Source organism: Nerophis ophidion, linkage group LG05 (assembly GCF_033978795.1).
Source record: "Nerophis ophidion isolate RoL-2023_Sa linkage group LG05, RoL_Noph_v1.0, whole genome shotgun sequence".
NCBI lineage: Eukaryota > Metazoa > Chordata > Actinopteri > Syngnathiformes > Syngnathidae > Nerophis > Nerophis ophidion.
Window position 1 is genome coordinate 51,130,924 of NC_084615.1, and position 22,377 is coordinate 51,153,300.

General features: G+C 40.6%; 1 protein-coding gene across 3 annotated transcripts in view; it reads left to right on the top strand.

Moving 5' to 3' along the window:
• Window positions 1-22,377, top strand: part of LOC133553331 (unconventional myosin-VI-like) — a 50,817-nt gene that overhangs the window by 26,900 nt on the left and 1,540 nt on the right. The window contains exons 20-34 of one of the 3 annotated variants that reach the window (XM_061901412.1): window positions 85-178; window positions 13,528-13,658; window positions 13,726-13,803; window positions 13,890-14,019; window positions 14,537-14,627; window positions 14,859-15,009; window positions 16,436-16,644; window positions 16,740-16,818; window positions 18,672-18,832; window positions 19,633-19,671; window positions 19,976-20,011; window positions 20,173-20,211; window positions 20,687-20,790; window positions 20,930-21,064; window positions 21,908-21,934. In XM_061901412.1, coding sequence (XP_061757396.1) covers window positions 85-178; window positions 13,528-13,658; window positions 13,726-13,803; window positions 13,890-14,019; window positions 14,537-14,627; window positions 14,859-15,009; window positions 16,436-16,644; window positions 16,740-16,818; window positions 18,672-18,832; window positions 19,633-19,671; window positions 19,976-20,011; window positions 20,173-20,211; window positions 20,687-20,790; window positions 20,930-21,064; window positions 21,908-21,934 — 1,504 coding nt within the window. The remainder of the gene's footprint in view (window positions 1-84; window positions 179-13,527; window positions 13,659-13,725; window positions 13,804-13,889; window positions 14,020-14,536; window positions 14,628-14,858; window positions 15,010-16,435; window positions 16,645-16,739; window positions 16,819-18,671; window positions 18,833-19,632; window positions 19,672-19,975; window positions 20,012-20,172; window positions 20,212-20,686; window positions 20,791-20,929; window positions 21,065-21,907; window positions 21,935-22,377) is intronic. The other 2 variants (XM_061901413.1, XM_061901414.1) reach the window with 2 other exon arrangements.

Consider the following 22,377-nt stretch of genomic DNA (forward strand, 5'->3'; position numbering starts at 1 on the left):
TCATTTATTTATTTCATCCAATGTGTGCCCTCCAACTGTCAAACAATGACCTCTGCATGATCTGTGTCGACCTCTTGTGTGCAGGGTTCCAGTTTCATTCGCTGCATCAAACCCAACTCAAAGATGATTAGTCAGCACTTTGAAGGAGCTCACATCCTCTCACAGCTGCAGTGCTCAGGTCAGTCTTCCTCATACCCATGTCCTCCTTCTGGCAGAGCACGGATGCTGAATTCTAGTCTTCCGGTACAGCATTAGTGCTGCGTTGTTTTTTCTTCTAGTAAAGCACAATTGTTGGCTTTTTTAGTGTTCTAGAAAACCATGAGTACTGCATTGTTTAGTCCTCTGGTTAAGCGCGAGTGCTGACCTTGTTTACTTTTCCGGTAAACCACAAGTGCTGACTTTAAGTTTTCTGGTGAAGCATGAGTGCTGCCTTTTTGTTCGTAATTTTGTAAAGCACGAGTGCTGACTTTGTTTAATCTTCGAGTAAAGCATGAGTGCTGTTTAGTCTGCGAGTCAGGCATGAATGCTGTGTTGTTTAGTCTTCGGGTCAAGCATGACTGCTGTGTTCTTACAGTCTTCTGTTAAAGTATGTGGGCTCTATTGATAACCTCACTAACAACTTTAACGACGCCCTGCGCTAAACCATTGATAACATAGCACCGCTAAAGTTAAAAAAGGCTCCAAAAAAGCGTACCCCATGGTTTACCGAATAAACTAGAGCTCAGAAATTATTCTGTAGAAAGCTGGAACGCAAATGGCGCACAACTAAACTTGAGGTGCACCATCAAGCATGGAGTGATGGTTTAATAACTTATAAACGCATGCTTACCTTAGCTAAAGCTAAATATTACTCAAATCTCATCCACCGTAATAAAAACGATCCTAAATTTTTGTTTAGTACGGTAGCATCGCTAACCCAACAAGGGACCCCTTCCAGTAGCTCAACCCACTCAGCTGATAACTTTATGCAATTCTTTAATAAGAAAATTGAAGTCATTAGAAAGGAGATTAAAGACAATACGTCCCAGCTACAACTGGGTTCTATTAACACAGATACGATTGTATATACGGCGGATACTGCCCTCAAAAATAGTTTCTCTCATTTTGAGGAAATAACATTAGAGGAATTGTTACAACGTGTAAGTGAGCTGAACGACTACAGACCAGTGGCGCTCACCTCTCATCTAATGAAGACATTGGAGCGGCTATTTCTCAGCCTCCTCAGACCACAGGTGCAACATGCCCAGGACAGCCTGCAGTTTGCGTACCAGGAAGGCGTTGGTGTGGAGGATGCTATCCTTTACCTGCTGCATCGAGCCCACTCACACCTGGATAAGGGAAATGGCACTGTGAGGATCCTGTTCCTGGACTTCTCGAGTGCCTTTAATACCATCCAGCCCCGCCTCCTTCAGGACAAGCTCTACAAAATGCAAGTGGACCCCTGCCTGGTTGCCTGGATTTCGAACTACCTCACCGACAGGCCACAGTACGTCAGACTGAAGGACATCACGTCTGACACTGTGATCAGCAGCACCGGAGCACCGCAGGGAACGGTGCTGGCCCCTCTTCTCTTCACCCTGTACACCGCTGACTTCTGCTACAACTCAGAGCTGTGTCACATCCAGAAGTACGCGGATGACACAGCCATCGTCGGGTGCATCAGGGACGGCAGAGAGGAGGAGTTTCGGAACCTGGTGAGGGACTTTGTTGTCTGGTGCCACACAAACGTCTTGCAACTCAATCCGTCAAAGACCAAAGAGCTGGTCATTGACTTTGGGAGGTCGAGTCCACGGTCACAACCTATTGTGATCGAGGGAGTTGAGGTACAGACCGTGGACTCATTCAAGTACCTCGGGGTTTGGGTGGACAATAAGCTGGACTGGACTGTTAACACGGACCACCAGTACAAGAAAGGACAGAGCAGGCTGTACTTCCTCAGGAGACTGCACTCCTTCAACATCTGCAAAAAACTCCTGTGGATGTACTACCAGTCTGTGGTTGCCAGTGTTCTGTTCTACATGGTAGTGTGCTGGGGGGGCAGTACATCTAAGAAGGACAGCTCCAGACTTGAGAAACTGATCAGGCGGGCCGGTTCTACAATGGGATAGAAACTGGACTCACTGGTGACGGTGGCAGAGAAGAGGACGGTGGACAAACTAGTGAGCATCCTGGATGATGCCAGTCACCCTCTGCATAGCGTTATCAGTAGCCAGAGGAGCCTGTTCAGTGCTAGACTGCTTCATCCCAAGTGCAGGACTAATAGACTCAAGAACTCCTTTGTCCCACACGCCATTAGACTGTACAACTCCTCTCTGGGGCGGGGGGCGGGGGGTATTAGGATGACAGGGGATGCAAAACATTAACAGTGCAATACGTTTTCATAACATGGTCACTACTGCCTACTTTGTCTTGTTATATTCTTATTTTACTGTTATATTGTTATTCCCATTGTTTTTATTCTTTTTGTAATATTTCTCTATTTTGTTTCCTTTTAAACCCCCATTATTTTCTTTTTACTTTTTTCTTTAAATTGATCTCAACTCCGTACACTGCTGCTGGAATTTTAATTTTCCTGAAGGAACTCTCCTGAAGGAATCAATAAAGTACTATCTATCTATCTATCTATCTATCTATCTGGAATAAAACAAACAGCATGTTTACTTGACCCTCTTCCTGGGAAACTTATCAAGGAGCTCTTTGGATTATTAGGTCCATTAGTGCTAAATATTATAAACTTATCACTTTCCTCGGGCACTGTTCTGTTCCCCTAGCATTCAAAAAAACGGTTATTCATCCTCTTCTTAAAAGACCTAACCTCGATCCTGACCTCATGGTAAACTACCGACCGGTGTCTCATCTTCCCTTTATTTCAAAAATCCTCGAAAAAATTGTTGCGGAGCAGTTAAATGAACACTTAGCGTCTAACAATCTATGTGAAACCTTTCAATCCGGTTTCAGGGCAAATCACTCTACGGAGACAGCCCTCGCAAAAATTACTAATGATCTATTGCTAACGATGGATTCTGATGAGTCATCTATGTTGCTGCTCCTCGATCTTAGCGCTGCTTTCGATACCGTCGATCATAATATTTTATTAGAACGTATCAAAACATGAATTGGTATGCCAGACTTAGCCCTGTCTTGGTTTAACTCTTATCTTACTGATAGGATGCAGTGCGTCTCCCATAACAATGTTACCTCGGACTACGTTAAGGTAACGTGTGGAGTTCCCCAGGGTTCGGTCCTTGGCCCTGCACTCTTCAGCATCTACATGCTGCCGCTAGGTGACATCATACGCAAATACGGTGTTAGCTTTCACTGTTATGCTGATGACACCCAACTCTACATGCCCCTAAAGCTGACCAACACACCGGATTGTAGTCAGCTGGAGGCGTGTCTTAATGAAATTAAACAATGGATGTCCGCTAACTTTTTGCAACTCAACGCCAAAAAAACGGAAATGCTGATTATCGGTCCTGCTAGACACCGACCTCTATTTAATAATACAACTCTAACATTTGACAACCAAACAATTAAACAAGGCGACACGGTAAAGAATCTGGGTATTATCTTTGACCCAACTCTCTCCTTTGAGTCACATATTAAAAGCGTTACTAAAACGGCCTTCTTCCATCTCCGTAATATCGCTAAAATTCGCTCCATTCTGTCCACAAAAGACGCTGAGATCATTATCCATGCGTTTGTTACGTCTCGCCTCGACTACTGTAACGTATTATTTTCGGGTCTCCCCATGTCTAGCATTAAAAGATTACAGTTGGTACAAAATGCGGCTGCTAGACTTTTGACAAGAACAAGAAAGATTGATCACATTATGCCTGTACTGGCTCAACTGCACTGGCTTCCTGTGCACTTAAGATGTGACTTTAAGGTTTTACTACTTACGTATAAAATACTACACGGTCTAGCTCCAGCCTATCTTGCCGATTGTATTGTACCATATGTCCCGGCAAGAAATCTGCCTTCAAAGGACTCCGGCTTATTAGTGATTCCCAAAGCCCAAAAAAAGTCTGCGGGCTATAGAACTTTTTCATTTCGGGCTCCAGTACTCTGGAATGCCCTCCCTGTAACAGTTCGAGATGCCACCTCAGTAGAAGCATTTAAGTCTCACCTTAAAACTCATTTGTATACTCTAGCCTTTAAATAGACTCCCTTTTTAGACCAGTTGATCTGCCGTTTCTTTTCTTTTTCTCTTATGTCCCACTCTCCCTTGTGGAGGGGGTCCGGTCCGATCCGGTGGCCATGTATTGCTTGCCTGTGTATCGGCTGGGGACATCTCTGCGCTGCTGATCCGCCTCCCCTTGGGATGGTTTCCTGCTGGCTCCGCTGTGAGCGGGACTTTCGCTGCTGTGTTGGATCCGCTTTGGACTGGACTCTCGCGACTGTGTTGGACCCAATATGGATTGAAGTTTCACAGTATCATGTTAGACCCGCTCGACATCCATTGCTTTCGTCCTCTCCAAGGTTCTCATAGTCATAATTGTCACCGACGTCCCACTGGGTCATCATTGTCACCGACGTCCCACTGGGTGTGAGTTTTCCTTGCCCTTATGTGGGCCTACCGAGGATGTGGTAGTGGTTTGTGTTGTGGTTTGTGCAGCCCTTTGAGACACTAGTGATTTAGGGCTATATAAGTAAACATTGATTGATTGATTGAAATGTTCTCGTAAAGCAAGAGTGCTGCTTTGTTTAGACTTCTGGTGAAGAACAAGTGCTGCCTTCATTTAGTTTTCTTGTAAAGCATAAGTACTGACTGTTTAGTTTTCAAGTAAAGCATGAGTGCTCTGTTTATAGTCTTTTAGTGAAGCGTGACTGCTTTGTTGTTTAGTCTTCTAGTAAAACATGACTGCTGTATTCTTACAGTCTTCTGTTAAAGCACGAGTGCTGACTTTTTAATGTTCTCATAAAGCAAGAGTGCTGCGTTTAGACTTCTGGTGAAGTACAAGTGCTGCCTTCATTTAGTTTTCTTGTAAAACATAAGTACTGACTGTTTAGTTTTCAAGTAAAACATAAGTGCTGTTTATAGTCTTTTAGTGAAGCTTGACTGCTGTGTTTAGTCTTCTAGTAAAACGTGAAATGCTGTATCTAGTACAAGTACAAGTGCTGCATAGCTTACTTAGTCTTCTGGTAAAGTATGAGTCTGCGTTGTTTGGGCTTTTGGTAAAGCACAAGTGCTGACTTTGTTTAGAGCCCCCCTCACACATCTGCAGTCCCCTCCAAGGTTTCTCGTTGTTCCCATGGTTTGAGTTTTTTCTTGCCCTGATGTGGAATCTAAGCCAATGATGTTGTTGTGGCTTTTGCAGCCCTTTGAGACACTTGTGATTAAGGGCTATATAAATAAACTTGGATTGATTGATTGATATATTTTAGGAAGCGTTATGTATTTGAGACGTACCGCCATAACGATATCTTTTGATGTGCCTTTGTTTCAACTGTTTGCTCTTCTCTGCGCCTGACAGGCGAATCACAGATCATCATCTTTGGCTCACCCCTGCTCCTTGCCTGTTTATGGAGGTTTCTCTCTGACGCCCAGTACCGTGCTACGCTTTTAAAAAAAAATAATTTAAATACCGACTTTTTGACCCTGGAGTGATCAATGTTTGGACAGCATAGTCACTCACTGTATTTGGGGATTGGTTAATGACTATAGCTTTATTTACATATACACCAATTTGCTATAGAACATATAATTTAGGGACGGCGTGGCGAAGTTGGGAGAGTGGCCGTGCCAGCAATCTGAGGGTTACTGGTTCAATCCCCACCTTCTACCATCCTAGTCGTCCGTTGTGTCCTTGGGCAAGACATTTCACCCTTGCTCCTGATGGGTCCTGGTTAGCGCCTTGCATGGCAGCTCCCGCTATCAGTGTGTGAATGTGTGTGTGAATGTGGAAATACTGTCAAAGCGCTTTGGGCTCTTTAAAAAGGGGTAGAAAAGTGCTATACAAGTACAACCATTTACCATTTTTACCATTTTATATATCTCTCCTTTTAGCAACTTTATCACTATTTTCGTCTGTTTATATTGTTCACTTCTGTTAGCGACTTTGGTTTAAAAGTGCCTCTCCCCATATCCCATGTGGACTAAGCCACTGTAGTATAACAGCTCTCAACACTAGTTATCTAGCCACAAAACACTAAGACAATCTTAAGCACTTTAAAAGTATGTTTTAATATGTCGGTATATATTGGCTACCGGTATTCAAACTAAAAATGACGCAATATCAGTTTTGGTCCATATCGCCTAGCCTTAGCTTCTGGTAAAGCGCGAGTGCTGACTTTGTTTAGGCTTCTAGTGAAGCATGAGTGCTGCATTGTTTAATCGTTTAGTAAAGCATGAGTGCTGCATTGTTTAATCGTTTAGTAAAGCATGAGTGCTGCGTTGTTGGGCTTCTGGTAAAGCATGAGTGCTGTGTAGTTTGGGCTTCTGGTAAAGCATGAGTGCTGTGTTGTTTGGGCTTCTGGTAAAGCATGAGTGCTGCGTTGTTTGGGCTTCTGGTAAAGCATGAGTGCTGCGTTGTTTGGGCTTCTGGTAAAGCATGAGTGCTACGTTGTTTGGGCTTCTGGGAAAGCATGAGTGCTGCATTGTTTGGGCTTCTGGTAAAGCATGAGTGCTGTGTTGTTTGGGCTTCTGGTAAAGCATGAGTGCTGCGTTGTTTAGGCTTCTTGTAAAGCATGAGTGCTGCGTTGTTTGGGCTTCTGACAAAGCATGAGTGCTGCGTTGTTTGGGCTTCTGGTAAAGCATGAGTGCTGCATTGTTTGGGCTGCTGGTAAACCATGAGTGCTGCATTGTGTAGGCTTCTGGTAAAACACATGTGGCAAGGCAATTTTATTTATAGAGCACAATTCGTACACAAGACAATTCTAAGTGCCTTACAGAAAATTAAAGAAAGGAAAAAAAATTCAAATTAATATCAGAAAATACAAACCCAGTTTCCATATGCGTTGGGAAATTGTGTTAGATGTAAATATAAACGAAATACAATGATTTGCAAATCATTTTCAACCCATATTCCGTTGAATATGCTACAAAGACAACATATTTGATATTCAAACTGATAAACTTTTTTGTTGTTGCAAATAATCATTAACTTTAGAATTTGATGCCAGCAACACGTGACAAAGAAGTTGGGAAAGGTGGCAATAAATACTGATAAAGTTGAGGAATGCTCATCAAACACTTATTTGGAACATACCACAGGTGTGCAGGCTAATTGGGAACAGGTGGGTGCCATGTTTGGGTATAAAAACAGCTCCCCAAAAAAATGCTCAGTCTTTCACAAGAAAGGATGGGGCGAGGTACACCCCTTTGTCCACAACCGCGTGAGGAAATAGTCAAACAGTTTAAGAACAAAGTTTTTCAAAGTGCAATTGCAAGAAATTTAGGGATTTCAACATCTACCGTCCATAATATCATCAAAAGGTTCAGAGAATCTGGAGAAATCACTCAACGTAAGCGGCATGGCCTGAAACCAAAATTGAATGACCGTGACCTTCGATCCCTCAGATCGCACTGTATCAAAAACCGACATCAATCTCTAAAGGATATCACCACATGGGCTCAGGAACACTTCAGAAAACCACTGTCACTAAATACAGTTGGTCGCTACATCTGTAAGTGCAAGTTAAAGCTCTACTATGCAAAGCGAAAGCCATTTATCAACAACATCCAGAAACGCCGCCGACTTCTTTGGGCACGAGATCATCTAAGATGTACTGATGCAAAGTGGAAAAGTGTTCTGTGGTCTGACGAGTCCACATTTCAAATTGTTTTTGGAAACGGTGTCCTCCTGAACAAAGAGGAAAAGAACCATCCGGATCGTTATAGGCGCAAAGTTGAAAAGGCAGCATGTGTGATAGTATGGGGGTGTATTGGTGTAATTTATTAGTGTATTAGTGTAATGTGTAAGTTATGGGTAACTTACACATCTGTGAAGGCACTATTAATGCTGAAAGGTACATACAGGTTTTGGAACAACACATGTTGCTATCCAAGCAACGTTATCATGGACGCCCCTGCTTATTTCAACAAGACAATGTCAAGCCACGTGTTACAACAGCATGGCTTCATAGTAAAAGACTGTGGGTACTAGACTGGCCTGCCTGTAGTCCAGACCTGTCTCCCATTGAAAACGTGTGGCGCATTATAAAGCCGAAAATACCACAACGGAGACCCCTTTCTTGTGAAAGACTGAGTATTTTTTGGGAAGCTGTTTTTATACCCAATCATGGCACCCACCTGCACACATGTGGGATGTTCCAAATAAGTGTTTGATCAGCATTCCTCAACTTTATCAATATTTATTGTCACCTTTCCCAACTTCTTTGTCACCCGTTGCTGGCATCAAATTCTAAAGTTAATGATTATTTGCAAAAAAAAAAATGTTTTTCAGTTTGAACATCAAATATGTTGTCTTTGTAGCGTATTCAACTGAATATGGGTTAAAAATGATTCGCAAATCATTGTATTCCGTTTATATTTACATCTAACACAATTTCCCAACTCATATGGAAACAGGGTTTGTAAGTTATTTTGATTATGTAGAAAGTCAACCACGGAGAATATTTTTTGTTTGTGAGAATAAATTATCAACATTTTGAATCTAGAAATATCTCCGCCAGTGCTTATTAAGATATTTAGTGAGTCATAAACCTCCTCCTCAAGGCTACTTGGCTATCTTTATTTTTATTTTTTCGAAACTTTTTTGGAACGCAAGAATAGCCGTAACACTCTTTCTTCAGGATTTCAGACTGATGGTTTCTGATGTCCACGGCACTCACATGCACAATCAACTGTTTGATCCCTTGGTGTTTAGCCAACACCTCAGGTAACTTCTTTGTAATGTGAGAGACAATGGCACTCGGAAAGCTGCATGTAACCATTTTGTTTATGTTTACATTCGATATGGCGCTGTCTCCAAGCAGAAGCCTATTTTTGACCTTGGCACCTGGCACAGTTGCTCTGGCTTTCTGACACCTTGTGCCAACTTTATTCTGTTTGTGATACTCAGTCACATTTGGCTGTGACAGTGGCAAAAACCTGTTTGTCAACTTTATTTCAGGTGATATTACATGTCGGCCATGGATATCAACATTCTGACTTGGCTACTGTTTAGCAACAAGTTAATTGCAGGTGTATTTACAGAGTCTTTGAAAAAACACTGTATTACACAGCTTCAAGGTGTGCGTAACAGTTTTTTTACCCTTTGGTCTGGAGGTAAATGACATACTTGCCAACCTTGAGACCTCGGATTTCGGGAGAAGGGGGGTAGGGGGCGTGGTCGGGGGTAGGGCGGAGGCGTGGTTGGGGCGGGGGGCGTGGTTAAGAGGAGAGTATATTTACAGCCAATTCACCAACTCGAGTATTTCATATATATATATATATATATATATATAATCAGGGGTGTGGGAAAAAATCGATTTGAATACGAATCGAATCGTTTACATTGTGCGATTCAGAATCTATTCTCATTTTTAAAAAATAGATTTTTTTGTTTTTTTAATTACATTTTTTGTTTTTTATTTTTAATCAATCCAACAAACCACTACACAGCAATACCATAACAATGCAATCCATTTCCAAAACCAAACCTGACCCAGCAACACTCAGAGCTGCAATAAACAGAGAAATTGAGAGGAGACAAACACGACACAGAACAAACCAAAAGTAATGAAACAAAAATGAATATTATCAACAACAGTATCAATATTAATTATAATTTCAGCATAGCAGTGATTAAAAATCCCTCACTGACATTATCATTAGACATTTATTAAAATAATAAAAAGAACAATAGTGTCACAGTGGCTTACACTTGCATCGCATCTTATAAGCTTGACAACACACTGTGTCCAATGTTTTCACAAAGATAAAATAATATTTTTGGTTCGTTTAATAGTTAAAACAAATTTACATTATTGCAATCAGTTGATAAAACATTGTCTTTTACAATTATAAAAGCTTTTTTTTTTTTTAAATCTACTACTCTACTAGCATGTCAGCAGACTGGGGTAGATCCTGCTGAAATCCTATGCATTGAATGAATACAGAATCGTTTTGAATTGGAAAAATATCGTTTTTGAATTGAGAATCGAATCGAAAAAATCAATATATTATCAAATCGTGACCCCAAGAATTGATATTGAATCGAATCGTGGGACACCCAAAGATTCACAGCCCTAATATATATATATATATATATATATATATATATATATGAAATACTTAACTTTCAGTGAATTCTAGCCATATATATTTATTTTATTACTTATATATATAAATAAAAGAAATAGTTGAATTTCAGACGGCAACTATCAAATACACAGTAATAAAAACACAGTTGTTCTACTAAGTGTACTGTGCTTGCTGGTTACTAAAAAAACAACAACAACACTTACCTTTCACTGTTTGAGTAACGTCACTTCCGAGTTTCCAGAAGATGGCACCGATATGTGCTTTGCCCTGCGGTCTCTCGCTGTCAGCTCTGTTCCTTTTTGTGTTGTTTGAGTCTATTTTCGTCTCTGTCAGCTCACTGCTTGTGTATGACTGCCAAACACTGTTGGATCTTTGCCCCTTACCCACTGATATGATCAACTTTGACATTGGTTTTTCGACGTACCAGTCAGCTTTTTCACCTGTCCGGATTCCTGCCTTCCTTTCCCGCCTCGTGGCTCCTCTCCCCCGCGACCTGCAGGCTGTGTGTCGGGCCCCACCTGGATTAGCTGCGCCCTTGGACGTGCTGGCCCTCGCCAGGTTCGGTCTTGTGAACGCAGGTTCTTTGACAAACAAAACGTTTATCCTGAAGGATTTCTTCACTTCCCGCAGACTTGACTTCCTCTGTGTGACGGAAACATGGCTGAGAGCCGGTGAGTCCGCCCCTCTTAATGAACTTCTGCCTCCAGAGTGTTCCTACTTTAATTATCCGCGGTCGTCCGGTCGAAAAAGAGGAGGATTAGCAGTCGTTTTTAAAAATGACTTTAAATGCCGTCAGATCCGCCTGGCAATCCTCCTTTTCAAGCTTCGAACTGTGCATGTTTCAGCTGGGGGGATTGTGGTATCCAGCTCCAGCTGAATTTCGGGAGAAAATTTATTCCGGGAGGTTTTAGGGAGAGGCGCTGAATTTCGGGAGTCTCCCGGAAAATCCGGGAGGGTTGGCAGGAATGGTAAATGATGACTTCTTACCACTGCATTCCACTGTAAGTGTCTCATAAAGTAGTTTTTCGCTTTCCAGGAAAAAAATTCCTTACTTTTAGCACACAAATTTTTTGCTGATATATTTAACAGATTTCACAGGGAGCCATTGTTTGGGTTACTCCTTCAGTCATGTTGAGAGAGTTGTTATCGCTGACTCGTCAGATGGATTGTAAAAAGCATAAAAATGATTCTGAGAGTCTCGGGTTACTTAAAAGAAAAATTGATAAAAGACTCCTCTGCACTCTCTTGGAAGCAGGAAATAGTGCTGACTTGGTATAGGCTTCTGTTAAAGCATGAGTGATATGTTGTTTAGTCTTCAAGTGAAGCACAAGTTCTGCGTTGTTAAGTTGTCTTGTACATCACGAGTGCTGCGTTGTTTAGTCCTCCTGTAAAGCATGAGTGTTGCATGAATTGTAACAGCAAACGACTGGTAGTTACTTGAACCTAGCATTCAGCTGCCAAAATGCCACCAGTAGGGGTCATATTATGATTTTTTTTTCTGCATTAAAAACACTTGCTTGTGGTCTGCATAACACCTAATGGTGGGGTTTTTTTTGGTAAAAAATTCTCATAGATTTTGTTTTACAAACCATCTTTAAGATGCTTTCTGATTGTCTCTTTAGAATGTGCTGTTTTGGAGGCGGTCTTATTTACTATTTACATTCTCAAGACTTCTTGTAGCCCAGGAGTTTCAAAATCTTTTTTATTTGGGGCCACATCGTAATTATGGCTGCCCCCAAAGGGCCATATGTAGCAGTGAATATATATGAATATTAACATAACACTTCACGCTCTTTTTAGATTACAATACATTTTCTGCCGCTTATCCCTTTTCAGATATTTAAGTGTTTATTTTCAATAACCAAAAACAAAATGATCAGTACATTAGATCAGTGGTTCTCAACCTTTTTTTCAGTGATGTACCCCCTGTGAACATTTTTTTAATTCAAGTACCCCCTAAACAGAGCAAAGCATTTTTGGTTGAAACAAGAGATAAAGAAGTTAAATACAGCACTCTGTCATAATTTTCTGATTTATTAAATTGTGTAACAGTGCAAAATATTGCTCATTTGTAATGGTCTTTCTTGAACTATTTGGAAAAAAATATCTAAAAAAATACCTAAAAACTTGTTGAAAAATAAAAAAGTAATTCAATTATAAATAAAGATTTCTACACATAGAAGTAATCATCAACTTAAAGTGCCCTCTTTGGGGATTGTAATAAAGATCCATCAAGATTCAAGAACTTAATTCTGAACATTTCTTCACAAAAAAATAAATGTTTAACATCAATATTTATGGAACATGTCCAAAAAAAAATCTAGCTGTCAACACTGAATATTGCATTGTTGCATTTCTTACATTCATATTTTGTTGAAGTATTATTCAATAAATATATTTATAAAGGATTTTTAAATTGTTGCTATTTTTAGAATATTTAAAAAAAATCTCACGTACCCCTTGGCATACCTTCAAGTACCCCCAGGTGTACGCGTACACCTATTTGAGAACCACTGCATTAGATGATGATAAAGTGTAGATCAATGCAATTGCATGTGCAACATATTTTCTGTCAACATTTAAAAAACTATATTCAGCCAGGAAGTGCTTTTTTTATTTCCAGCCTTTTGCAGGCCACTTACAGTAAAAAGATATAGTCAGCCACTTAAATGATTGGTGTGACAAGTCAAAAAGATGTGGCTGGCCACATAAATAATGTGGTGCACTACATAAAATTATTTAGCTGGCCACTATTAAAAGACGTGGCTGGCCAAATAAATAACATGCAGGACCACATAGAATGACGTGGGGGCCTGCAAAAAAAAGACATGATGTGGCGCAAAACATAAAATTATTTGGCGGGCTAATTTAAAATGAAGTGGTGGTGCTCAATAAAATTTTGTGACGAGCTACATTAAAATGATGTGACGGGCCATATTTGGCCCAAGGACCTGGAATTTGACGCCTATGCTCTGGCACAAGCCCCCTTTGACTGTCTTCTCCTTGTCAGACATGCTGTAGTTTTAGCGTTTCTATATGGAGTCTTTTGACCAATATAAGTTAGAACCATACACTACTTTTATTCGAAATGGCAACTGTGCAGGATTTTAGCACGTATGTGCTTGTACGAGCCAGTTTGCCCCACAACAAAAGGATAGAGAAAAATGAGAAAATTATTAACCAACACTTATATTAATGATCAGTGAGCTGATAGAGTAACTATAACAGATTTTTTATATTTGTATTTGTAGACTTTCTTCCATGGTAGCTTAAAATTAGTTCCTTAACAAGATGATGAGTCTGTGTTTCTTGAACAGGTATGGTGTCCGTACTGGACCTCATGCAGGGCGGCTTCCCATCCAGGGCTCCCTTCCATGAACTCTACAACATGTACAAGAACTACATGCCCCCCAAACTCACCCGTCTTGACCCACGCCTCTTCTGCAAAGTCAGTGAATGGTTCCATTTGAGACCTGTAGACCGGTGTGATTGGCATGGTGCTGGTTGTGTTGCAGGCGTTGTTCAAAGCTCTGGGACTCGATGAGAATGACTACAAGTTTGGACTGACTCGAGTCTTCTTCCGACCTGGCAAGGTGAGACCTGTAGAGTCCACTGTCACTTGAGTGGGAAGTGCCAGTTCTTTGGGGACATGATCTTCTTGTTTTCACCCCGGGTGCAGTTTGCGGAGTTCGACCAGATCATGAAATCTGACCCAGATCACCTGGCAGAACTCATAAAGCGCGTCAACACCTGGCTCATCCACAGCCGCTGGAAGAAGGTCCAATGGTGTGCGCTGTCAGTCATCAAACGTAAGCGCATTTAGTTATTTAGAGTGGCGTTAGTACCGTAGTGTGATTAGACTTAGACAAACTTTATTGATCTCCAAGGATGTTGTTGTACAAAGTAGCTCGATTACAAAAGGAAAGGATAACTAAAACACTCTCAAGGGCACCAATAGAGTACGAAATAATAAATAAAATGCAATAGACAATACCAACAATACAAAAGCTATAATAAATAACAACAGCAATAGAATGGGACAACTTAAAAAATAAAATTAATTATAAGTAAATACAACTTGTGTTCATAGCATTTATTAATAGCATTTGTTAGTAGCTTTTGATTGCACCCTTTATGGTCAACCTGTGATGTGCATGCTGTCCATCATCACACTTTAACAGTGTGTTTCTGTGTGTGCGTGCATGAGCGTGTGAGATCCTTAAACGTGCATTAGCTGTTTGTACCATATTTGGAGTTGTGGGCGGAGCCTGCAAGGAGTGATGAGTCAGCATCTTGTGTTGTATGTGTGTGTGTGTGTGTGTACAGTGAAGAACAAGATCTTGTACAGGACCAAGGCTTGCATCAGCATGCAAAAGACGGTGCGCATGTGGCTCTGCAAGAACAAGCACAAACCTCGGTGGGTCTTCTTCACCTTCCAAAGTGACACAGGTCAAAATCAGGCGGCGTGTCTCACATGGCACCATGTGACATCATGTGGAGGAGGATGGCGGTTATTAGATCTGGTTACTTGCCGCCTGCTCCACCATGATGATGATGATATGTGATTCCAGCTTTGATTGAGTTTGTGAAGAAAGAAATACTTTGGCCCTTAAGAGTTCAAACACGTTAACGCGCTTGTGTGCTTCAGAATTGACGGCCTGGTGAAAGTGCGCCACCTGAAGGACAAGATGGAGCGTTTCAACGAGGTGGTGGCAGGTTTGAAAGAGGGCAAAGAGGAGATGAGCAAGCAGATTAACCAGCTAGATGCCGCTATTGATGCCCTTGTGCACAAAATCAAGGTGGGTAAAATGATATCATTTTACATTAGGGCTGGACAATTACATTTTTTTTAGATTTCATTTACTTCTCAAGATTATAAAAATATTATAATAAAAAAACAAAAAATTAGTGGGCTGCAGTAGGACGTGCATGCAAATTCCGAAGCATGTAACGGTGAAACAGATGAGGAGTGAATGAGTAAAAAAAAAAGGACATCTACTAGAAGTTTGAGGTCTCTCCGTGATTGCTAATTATTTGTCACAGCGCTACTATGTCTACTCAATAAGCACTAAACTGAACGAAAAAGTAAGTCCATTTGATTTCAGCATTCACTTAACCTTGGACCTAATCACAGAATTGTCCAATCAAACCATGGTTAAGCACAGAATATCATGGAAATATAGACACGTGACTGCAATGCTATCATCGTGAGGAGAAGGAACATTTATTTAGGAAAATAATGTGTCCGGAAGCGCTCATCTATCCCTAAAACACTCAGTCACGCAGTTCTGAACTAAACAATGTAGAGACCGGTCTTTGAAACACAGACTAAACTACGTATGAACCTAAAGCTAGCAAGAACAACCCTTATACCCACAACACATCTCATCTGCTTATGTTGTAAACAACATCATTGATGTAAGATTAATGTACAAACAAGACAGCAGTTGCAACTTGAGAGGATTTCTCTCCTTTTTTTTAACAGCGTCAAGTCGTCTCCTTATTCGTAAAGCTTAGAGCAGCAACACACTTCCCCCCCTTCACAATGACAGTGGTGTGTGCAAGAGCCGGTCTGACTCGGCTAACAAAATAAAGGTTTTTAAAAAGTACCTTACACCAGTATGATGTACTTATTAATATACTGGATACATTTACAACATTATTATGCTTTGACTTAAAACACTAGTCAAAATTGTCCAAAGATGTATTACACTAATAAATTTGAGGAGTTTTGCATTTAATCAACGAACATTTAAATTGTATTAATGACTCAAAAATCACACACTCTATGTTGGTAAAATAAATATACAAGGTAAAAAAAATGGAATTCAAAAAAAGGAAAAACAGAATTTGTTATTTTAAATTATCTATAATTGATGCTACAAAAATACTCATGTTTTAAAATGAATGAAATAAAATGTTATTATTGGTGATTTCAATATCAATCAAAAATAATTATTATTTTTGCCATTAACGTCCAGCTCTATCCCACATGCTGTCACATGACACTGTGCCGTTACACACACGTTTGATGGGCGTGTCCAATATGTGACTAGATTAGATATGAAAATAGTTTTGTCAGCTGGAACACAAAACAAACATTGAATATATTTTAGCATCTTTAACGTATGCAATTTATTAAAGTGTTTCCATCCCTTATTTGTATGATCAACCTTCAAGTGAAAAAGTTTGCTGTTTGATGATGAAGATGATTGTCCTCATCAGAGCACCATCATGACCCGCCTGGACATTGATCACGACTATCAGGCGCTTGTGACGCGCTCAGAGCAGCTGCTGACATCCATGCAAAACAAGAAGAAGGAGGAGGAGGAGCGTGAGCGTCTTCGGCGCCTCCAGGATGAGATGGAGAGGGAGAAGAAGAAGAGGGAGGAGGAAGAGCAGCACCGCAGGGAAGAGGAGGAGGAGAGACGTCTGTAAGTGGGAGGACCTTAAGTTGTTTTTGGTGAAAAAAGGTAATTTTTACATCAGATAATGTGGCTAAACCTGAAGTGTTTTTGTTTTTCCACAGCAAAGCTGAGATGGAGATGAAGAGGAAACAGGAAGAAGAACAACGGAAGATAAGGGAGGAGGAAGAGAAGAAGCTACAGGTATCTTTGTCAACATTCCTTGTCCTCCACCAACCTGGACATCATCTGAAACAACCTTTAGACATACATTATATACATATACACTATACATTATGCCTGAGCGATAAATTGATTTTATAGATACATTTGACTTTTTTGTTGCAGAGGACTTAAAAAATTAAATATGTTATGTTTTTGTTTTCTTACTCCAGCATATATTTTTCCCCACAGGAGCTACTGTAGAATAATGCTGTCAGTCGTACTCCAGCATATATTTTTCCCCACAGGAGCTACTGTAGAATAATGCTGTCAGTCGTTTGATTTTGCGGCAGCAGATGTGAAACAAGTGACTGCACGCTGAAAAGTTGATTTAAAAAAGGCATATAGATATGTATGTATATGTATGTGTGTGTGTGTATATATATACATATATTATATATATATATATATATTTATAGATATACATATATGTATGTATATATGTACATATGTGGTGTATACATATATGTATGTACATATATGTGTGTGCGTGTGTGTGTGTGTGTATATATATATATATATATATATATATATATATATATATATATATATATATATATACACACACACATACATTTGCTGGGTATTGTGGCCAAACAGATTGATCTTTGTTTCATCTGACATCACATGGACAAAGATAAGACCTTCTGAAGTAAAGTTCTGTGGTCAGATGAAACAAAAATTAAGCTGTTTGGCCACAATACCCAGCAATATGTTTGGAGGGGAAAAGGTGAGGCCTTTAATCCCAGGAACACCAACCTACCGTCAAGCATGGTAGTGGTAGTATTATGTTCTGGGCCTGTTTTGCTGCCAATGGAACCGGTGCTTTACAGAGAGTAAATGGGACATTGAAAAAGGAGGATTACCTCTAAATCCTTTAGGACAACCTAAAATCATCAGCCCAGAGGTTGGGTCCTTGGCGCAGTTGGGTGTTCAAACAGGACAATGACCCCAAACACACGTCAAAAGTGGTAAAGGAATGGCTAGATCAGGCTAGAATGAAGGTTTTAGAATGACCTTCCAAAAGTCATGACTTAAACGTGTGGACAATGCTGAAGAAACAAGTCCATGTCAGAAAACCAATAAACTTAAATATATTAGGGCTGTCAAAATAAATGCATTAACTCATGATTATTAAAAAAAACGTATCGCATTAATGATAAACACAGTAAGATTATTCATACAATTTATTTTTGACCATACAGGCTCTTCTACCTTAACCGCTTTCCGGTCAGTGATCAGCGCAATGCATAAGTACGCACAAAAATAAGTGAGGATCCTTCGACTGGTGTGCTCGCTGGCAAATTTCTCGCCGAAATGCAGCCTGCCAAAACTTAAGCTAAAACTGTTACCAAGTTTTGTGTAAATAAATGACATGCATTCAAGTAAAACATTCCTGAATGACATTATGATGATAAATTTGCATTTGTGTATAAATGTAGAGGTCTTTTTTTAATGCAAATTGTATTTATGGAAGTGACTAATCACCTGTTATTAATATATATATATATATATATATATATATATATATATGCACATGTTTATATAGATACATATTGTGTGTGTGTTTATGTGCCTGTATATATAATTATATATACACACACATATGTATATGTACTACATACTATATATAATATACAGCATATATACATGCATTATATACTATATATAGTGTATATAGAGGGTGTATGTGTATACACACACCCACTTACAGTTATTATATACATTATACATACACATTATTTGCACATTATCCAGTGGTATCTTGGTATCCAAAAAGGCCAGAAGTAATCTAAATCCAATTAATAAAAGTGTGTGTGCGCGTATGTGTGTAGATGGAAATGGAGCTGCAGCTGGAGGCGGAACGTGAAGAGGAGCTGTCCCGCCAGGTGGTTCTGGAACAGGAGAGGCGGGACCGTGAGCTGGCGCTGAGGATTGCCAAAAGTGAGGCAGAGCTTATCCCAGACGAGGCGCAGAATGACTTAGCCTATCGCAGGTAAGCATGACATCATCATTGAAGTGTGCTTCACAATACCAGGACCAGTCTAGCAATGAATGACTTGACAGATGTCACATGATAAAATTGTTGAAAGTTTTTGGAGGCTCAATTTTGATCGTCTTACCCTGGATTTCTTTGAGATGCGTAACAGCTGCTAATGGGGTTTATATGTTTACATTCTTGTCAAAGTGTCGAGTAGATGCCCTGCCCACAGTTTTGCCGATCCAAAGCCCTCTGCCGAATACTGTAAACGCTGAGCTTATATTTTTGCCGAACGGCGGAGCACACCGGATTAATTCAGCAAAAATTCACTTCTGCAAAACAAGAAGTCATGCACAAACACATTAAAAAATTACTGCAGATCGTATTTTACACCGTAAACATCGTAATGGGCGTTAATGAACCTGAAATCAACTTGTCAAAGTTTGTCAGACGTTATTTCCCCTCGTTGAAGGTCCAAAATCAAATAATGATATTACAGGGATAACCTGGACAGCCATTTTGAGGGGCTGTGTGAACTCTGACCTGACAGGGGTGGGAGAAGCAAGGGAGTGTTAACTTGTTTCTGCTAAGTTGTTGTTGCTACAAATATACAAAAAGAAGTAGTCATCTTTTCCATGAGTCAATCAGTGTTGTCACAGATGTCTGCCGGTTTGTATCGACCGACAACAAAAAATGGAGATGTTCCACAGCGTAGCCGTTCAGCAGCCGTTACACATCTGGTGATAATCCAGGGTTAGCGATGAGGAGACTTGCTGTCTAATATTCTTCTTCTGTGTCTTGTCTTCTTCTCCCAGTAACGGATCCTCGGTTCCGTCGTCTCCAGAACGAGCAGCGTAAGACCCGACACATTGGTCTTTGTACCCCTCTAAACCCCCCTCTCCCTCTAACCCGACCCCACCCTGTCACCATGACCCTGCATGCTGTCACAGTCTGCTGGCCACGTCTTTCACTCTGATTGGACCTGATGGTACTTTCTGATCTGATCCAGATTGATCACGTCTGGACTTTTTCTTTGGATCAATCTTTGCTTGTTCGGATGAGAAGTCCTTCCTCTTCTTCTTATTCGGTTTCTTCTTCTTCTTCTTTTGATTGGTTGTTGATGCCGCGTCTCACGTGGTTGTGGTCTTCTGTTTGCAGCGGCGCCGGAAATCCAACAGTGAAGAGTTTGAGCATGTAGGTAACATAACAGCGCTCCAGTATGTCCAGTTTTAAGGTTCATGCTGAGTCAGCACCATTGCTCCGCCGAGCTTAAAGTTAAAAGTTCGCCCCATGTGGGAGGAGACATAAAGGTGGTTAAAAGTGAAGAAGCTGATGACATGTTTTCTGACTCGTAGGGAGGAGATGGTCCAGGAAATGACGGCGATGCTGGCGAGGTGCGTGTCTGACTCTCTGATTGTCGGTGAAGTCTGATTGACGTAATTAGGTGGCGGTGTTCTCTACAATCTTATCTGACAATACATCCATCAACAATACTTTTTTTTTTTCCTAATGAATAAAACAGGAAGTGTTTGAGCTCTTTCCTTCAGGAAGTAGAAGGTCCAGTTAGCGCACTATTTGTGACAGGCATAACCAAACATCTTGAAGCAGCTGGAGGTGTGGTGGTAATTTGTCTGTGGCCAAGCCTCTTTTCTTCCTCACTCTCACCACCTGTATGGTGAAGCTAGCGGTACTCATGTGGTGGTGTTGCTCAGACTCCTTTGGACTTTGTGTGATGTGAACCACGTTAAACCCTAGCTGGCAGGTTGCCCTTCCCATCTATTTCTTCTCTAACAGTTTGACCCCACACCTCTCCACTCAGGACGTTTGCCCCTTACTTCCTTCATCTTTCTTGTCTCCTTCCTGTCTCAGAGGTTCTCAAGTGCAAGCGTCCAAAGCGGCAGCTGGCACCAAAAAGTACGAGCTAAGCAAGTGGAAGTACGCCGAGCTCAGGGACGCCATTAACACTTCCTGTGGTGAGTTGGACCTTTTTTTGTGTGCGTCATCATGTTGACCACCAGGGCACTTCTTATTTCTTCATCAACCACACACACTTTTATTTTGGTAAAGTGATACTTTCTTCACAATGTGGTTTGTGCGGCGTGTCGATTGCAGACATTGAGCTGCTGGCTTCGTGCAGGGAGGAGTTCCACCGCCGTTTGAAGGTCTACCACGCCTGGAAGTCCAAGAACAAGAAAAGGAACACTGCCGACGCCGACCAGAGGGCACCAAAATCTATTACAGACTATGGTACTTTTTTCCCAACTGTTTCCTAGCAACCACACTTTTTATCACAAACTTTTCAAGTTAAAAGCCCTGAATGAGAAGAAGCTGAGCTCAATTTGCCTTTTTCTCCAAAATATGTCTGCGCCACACACACACACACAATTACACACTCAGTACACAGATGTGTGTTATTAAATTAGTTATTAAAAGCTACTAAATGAGTTATTAGTACTTGCGTTATAAACTAGTAATTACACACGTTACTGAAGGAGTAATTTCTATATTTGTTTATTACACATTCATAAGTTATTGCCTGCATTCAAAGAAATTTTACACGCCGTAATAAAGCAGTGTTATTTAATCAAGTTATTGTAAATAAATTAGGGCTGTTAAAATGAACCAGTTAACTCATGTGATTAATTACAAAAATGTTTTCGAAATAATCATTGGGACACTTATATTAATCATGCAATTGATTTTGACTTAACAATCTCTTTTCCCTTAACCGCTATACGGTCAGCGATCAATGCATACGCCAGTACAAAATTGAGTGAGGAGACTTAAACTGGTGTGCTCGCTGGCAAATTTTACTCTAAAATACACCCTGAAAAAAAACATTTTTTTAAAACTGTGACCAAAAATGTGATTAATTTGACTGAAAAAAAAACATTTCACAGCCCTAAAATAAATATGCCATTGTATGAAGTATTGCAGGTGTTACTAAACAAGTTATTACACGTATTACCAGTCCAGTGTTGACTTGACAATCATCTTTGGGCGCCATGCTCACATCGAGTGTGTGTGTCTTTGTGAGTGTTGCATCACTTCCTGTAGTGCGCGTGTGTGTGACGCCATGTTTACTTCCAGGTCGTGCTGCCCCTGTGAGAACCGCACGTAAGTGGTCATTTAGTATCGCACTACTAACCCCGCCCCCTTACACTGACCACCTGATATGGCTCAAAATTCCCGCACTTCCCTATTTTTTTTTTTTTGTTTTCCTGAGGGGAGCGGGAGGTGTTTCCATAGCAACCTGCATTCAAAATATGTGCTTCTGGGTAGGAGGATGACAAAAGCACCGTAGGAATAAAGAAAAAAGTGCCACCCATAAAAGCACATGACACCAGTTTGACACCAGTTTGACACCAGTTTGACACCAGTTTGACACCAGTCCACTATGTTCCAGAACTACAACCTGATTGCAACTTTCCCGCTCACTGACCCAAACAGAGACCAAAAATGTTTCCTGATGAAAGTAGTCGTAGTCATTCGGTGATCGGTCTTTCTAGAACCTTCTACTTCCTGCTCTTGCTAAGCTCCTCCCACTGTATACAGAAGTG